This window comes from Triticum dicoccoides, chromosome 1B, assembly GCF_002162155.2.
Source record: "Triticum dicoccoides isolate Atlit2015 ecotype Zavitan chromosome 1B, WEW_v2.0, whole genome shotgun sequence".
Lineage (NCBI taxonomy): Eukaryota > Viridiplantae > Streptophyta > Magnoliopsida > Poales > Poaceae > Triticum > Triticum dicoccoides.
In genome coordinates this window covers 633205990-633209655 of record NC_041381.1, presented here as the reverse complement: position 1 = coordinate 633209655, position 3666 = coordinate 633205990, and the positions used below count along the sequence as shown (strand labels likewise).

The following is a 3666-nucleotide window of genomic DNA, read 5'->3' as shown; positions in this document are numbered from 1 at the left end:
ATATAGTCAAAAAAACATAGATAATAGATCACGTCTTCTCAATTATGGAAAACAATACAACTATCCCTCTAGAGAAGCTATAAAAACGTATTTATGTAAATTTGGGTGTAAAAATATGACCACTATGGAGTTGTGCACAAGACCACAAGATGGATTTTGGCCGGTCAATTACTTAACTCGTAATAGCTATTGTAACTTATTTATGACTTTTTGCAATGCTTGCAAATTGCAAAGAAAACGGAAAAAGTATAAGTCACCAATAGCATATCACAACTGCTTCTACGTGTACAATGATGGCCGGATCAGATTCATCGTAGACAACAAGAAGAACAAACAAACTTGGTAATGCAATTCAAACGTGAAAACCATATATGGCAACAACAAGCACACCGTACAATTAAACACAAGAGAAAATCGTATCTCAGTCGTGACGTTGAATTTCTTTTGGCTAATAGGAAAAACATTAAAGAAAAACAACAAATGCATCATCATATCAGTGGAATGAATGTTAGAGTTCATCCATCAGCCGGTGGTGCTTTTGTGTAGCCAAGCTCTGAGATCTCCCAACTTGTCGCTGGGGCCACCTCCTGGTGCGACCTAGTGTATTCCTAGACACACAGAGAAGAAAAGGACATGTAAACACATTTGAAAATATTGTGCGGGAATATAAGGACGGATGTCACAACGACATTATCAAATCACCTCCATCTTTGTCAGCAATTCCGCGGCGGTTAGCGCTGAGACAAGTATGTGTGCACAGTCTGGGTTGATGAAGCCCTCTCTCGCGCCTTTGTCAAACAGTGCAAGGAGGGTATCATAGTAACCATCCACATTTAGCAGCCCAACCTATATTGGTATGATTTTTGTTAGCGACAAAAAGCTCGATTCGTTTGGGTTTGGGGGGGAAACTGCGGCCAATTTGCCATGCAATATCTATCTGCTATGCTCGGTTGCTTACAGGTTTGTTGTGAATTCCCAATTGGGACCATGTTATCATCTCCAACAGCTCCTCCATGGTTCCGTACCCCCCTGATGAACAGAAAAGAAAATTGTAAGCAAGCTCTTCTAACGTATGAGCACGATCAGTCGATAATGGTAGACTGATTAAGATGATCGTTAAGGGTGTGGTACCTGGAAGAGCGATGAATGCCTCGGATCGTCGAGCCATCTCTGCTTTCCTCTCATGCATGTCAGATACAACCTTTACTTCTCCCACACTCTCACCTAATATCTGTTTGTACAAATTAAAATGAAACTTTCAGAGAAACGACCAGAGAATATACTGTTGTATGAGTACATACAAAATCAGACCTGCCTCAGTCCCTCCCAGGAATTCAAATTCAGAGAAACGACTACAAAATATAATGTTGTACGAGTGCATTCAAATTCAGTTGAGATAACCTCATGTGCCAAGTGAATATTTCATGTGTACGGCTAAATTCAGATGACAAAACAAAACAAAAACTTAACCAAATTCACATAAATTATCGTTTTATTATTATTATTATTATTATTATTATTATTATTGCAGGGAAATTGCCAGAACTTGTATGCCTAGGGAAGTAGAGAGGATGATTTCTTTCATAGTGCAACTTCACTATCTCAGCATGAACCAGAACATGAGAGCAGAGCTTTTCTTACTCAGGTTAGACTAGACATACACAATGCTACGTACAGCACATAGATAAAAATCTGAAGCATCGAGATTGCGTACCTCGACAGGCATGAGAGCCCTGGGGATCACCCTGCCAAGAGACGGAACGAAGAAACATTCAGTGCATGTATAAGACAGGCAGAGCAGAGCACTCTGCAAGAAGCAGAGGAAGCGTTGTATAGAAAGGGACGTACCCGACGACACGGCGGCCGCCGTCGAGCACCGTCCGCGCGACAAGGCCCATGAGCCCGATGCTGCCGCCGCCGTAGACCAGGTCGACGCCCCTCTTCACCTGCACCAGTGGCATGAGCAACCCCATGCGTGAGCTCAAGAGCTTAACTTGACAAGAGGACGCACGGTGGCAAAGCCGAGTTAGTCCGATCCGCCTACCAGCTCGTGGCCAAGGTCGAGGGCCGCGTCGCCGAACACCCTGCGTCTGCCGGCGCTGCTGCCGCAGAAGACGCACACCGTGCGGAACCTGCACGACGCCCTGTCCCCCATCGCCGGCCGGCCGTGCCCGCCTCCAACCGGCCTCGGCTTGCGTCGGCGGCGTCGCCGTCGTCGTGTCTGGCCTGGCTGCGCGCTTGCGCTTGCTGCGGTATTATGGTGGCGTGGCGGTAGCTGCACAGGGCAGTGACGCTGGCTGATGATCGCCTCCATTTAACTCCACCGTCGCTGTCACTTTGGCGCGCGGTGACCACGCCACGCCGTGACAACTGACACCAATCACCGTGGCCCCGTGTCCCCGTCTTCTGACGAAAGCCTGTAAACTCTGAATCGTCCCCGTCCCCGCCGTCCTCGAGAATCCTGCCTGTCCCGTCACACTGCCCGCTGCCCCGCCTCAGGATAACGGCATGGGCCGCACTGTTCTGGCCGGTGCCGCTGCCGCTGCCACCTCGCATGGACCATCATCCCTTTCTGTCGCCGGCACTACAGTGCACCATGCAAATCTGGATCATCGAATCATGCATGCCTCCATTGTGGCACGAGGAGCATGCATGGGCTGCGCATTTCACCACTGAAAATTACGTACTGCTATCAGTGTCCGGCACCGGCAGTAACAGCTGGTACTGTACTAGCACACTTTTGGTTCCGGGTCCCGATCGAGCAGGTGAAAGCTTAGCACTCGCGATCGAAGATCATTAAAATGTAACAAGATCGTTAGTCAAACGTGGCCGAACGGACAGGTCAAGGGGCAGGGCGATCAGTACGTGCCAACGGCAAAGCAAAACGCAGGCACGCACAGAATGGAATGGATGTTTATTTTACCCGGACGGCGCTGGATTCTGATCTGATGAGGCCATCGTATATGGGACGGCCAATCCGAGTGACCCGGCAATTGTTTGTGCGACTGGAGTCACTGGACGATCCTCCGAGGCGCGTCACGGGATCTTCGGGAACACGACATGCACGCCGTCGTTTGGTTCTCGCAACGATTTAAAATGGTCAGTTAAGCTTGCACCGTTCTCATTGTCCCCCATATTTGTCAAGTTTCACCGTTTGTGACCAAGCTCAAGCGACTGTCTCCATCCCCACTTCAGAACCATTCTAACTTTTCGGTGTACTACTACAAGCAGGTAGTTTTTTTTCCTTTTTCTTTTCAAAAAAAAGCTCCCTCTCTGATTTTCATTAAGAGAAATCACAATGTCTTCCTACAAACTTCAAAGAGAAATTAGCGAAAATTTCACAAAAGCCCCGAGAAGTAAGGACCACCACGAGAAGAGGGAGCCATCCCTCCCCCCACCCCCTCCCGGCAAATCTTTGGACAGACCTAACCTCCGACGCAGGCGTCGGAGGCAACCCGGAAAGCTACCTTACCAGCAACACAGAAACAAAAAACAATCCAAAGTACTGGTCTTACATCAACGAGATAATCTCGAAGACAAACATGAACAAACAAGCGAACAAAGCAGCAAAGTAATGAGATCATGTTCTTTTAGCAGCACCTGTTCGAGAGAAGGAAGAACTTCAATTCTCGCAACCCCATTCTCCATCCGTGCACCGCCCTGAAA

The 3666-nt window shown here is 48.1% G+C and overlaps 1 protein-coding gene across 1 annotated transcript; it reads right to left on the bottom strand.

The window, feature by feature from the left end:
* Window positions 1–343: 343 nt before the first annotated feature.
* LOC119310596 (probable cytokinin riboside 5'-monophosphate phosphoribohydrolase LOGL7) lies at window positions 344–2351 on the bottom strand. Its single transcript, XM_037586289.1, has 7 exons — window positions 2045–2351; window positions 1849–1946; window positions 1715–1745; window positions 1132–1231; window positions 959–1029; window positions 703–846; window positions 344–608 (listed from the first exon to the last, which is right to left on the bottom strand). The coding sequence occupies exons 1-7, from the start codon at window positions 2312–2314 to the stop codon at window positions 516–518; spliced, it is 807 nt and encodes a 268-aa protein (XP_037442186.1). The 5' UTR covers window positions 2315–2351; the 3' UTR covers window positions 344–515.
* Window positions 2352–3666: the final 1315 nt, after the last annotated feature.

Coding starts and splice junctions, on each gene's coding strand:
- LOC119310596 (XM_037586289.1), bottom strand. CDS start 2,314: ATGGAGGCGATCATCAGCCAGCGTCACTGCCCTGTGCAGCTACCGCCA. Junction 1,030..1,131: donor GGCATTCATCGCTCTTCCAG/GTACCACACCCT, acceptor TCTGTTCATCAG/GGGGGTACGGAACCATGGAG. Junction 609..702: donor AATTGCTGACAAAGATGGAG/GTGATTTGATAA, acceptor CTGTGTGTCTAG/GAATACACTAGGTCGCACCA.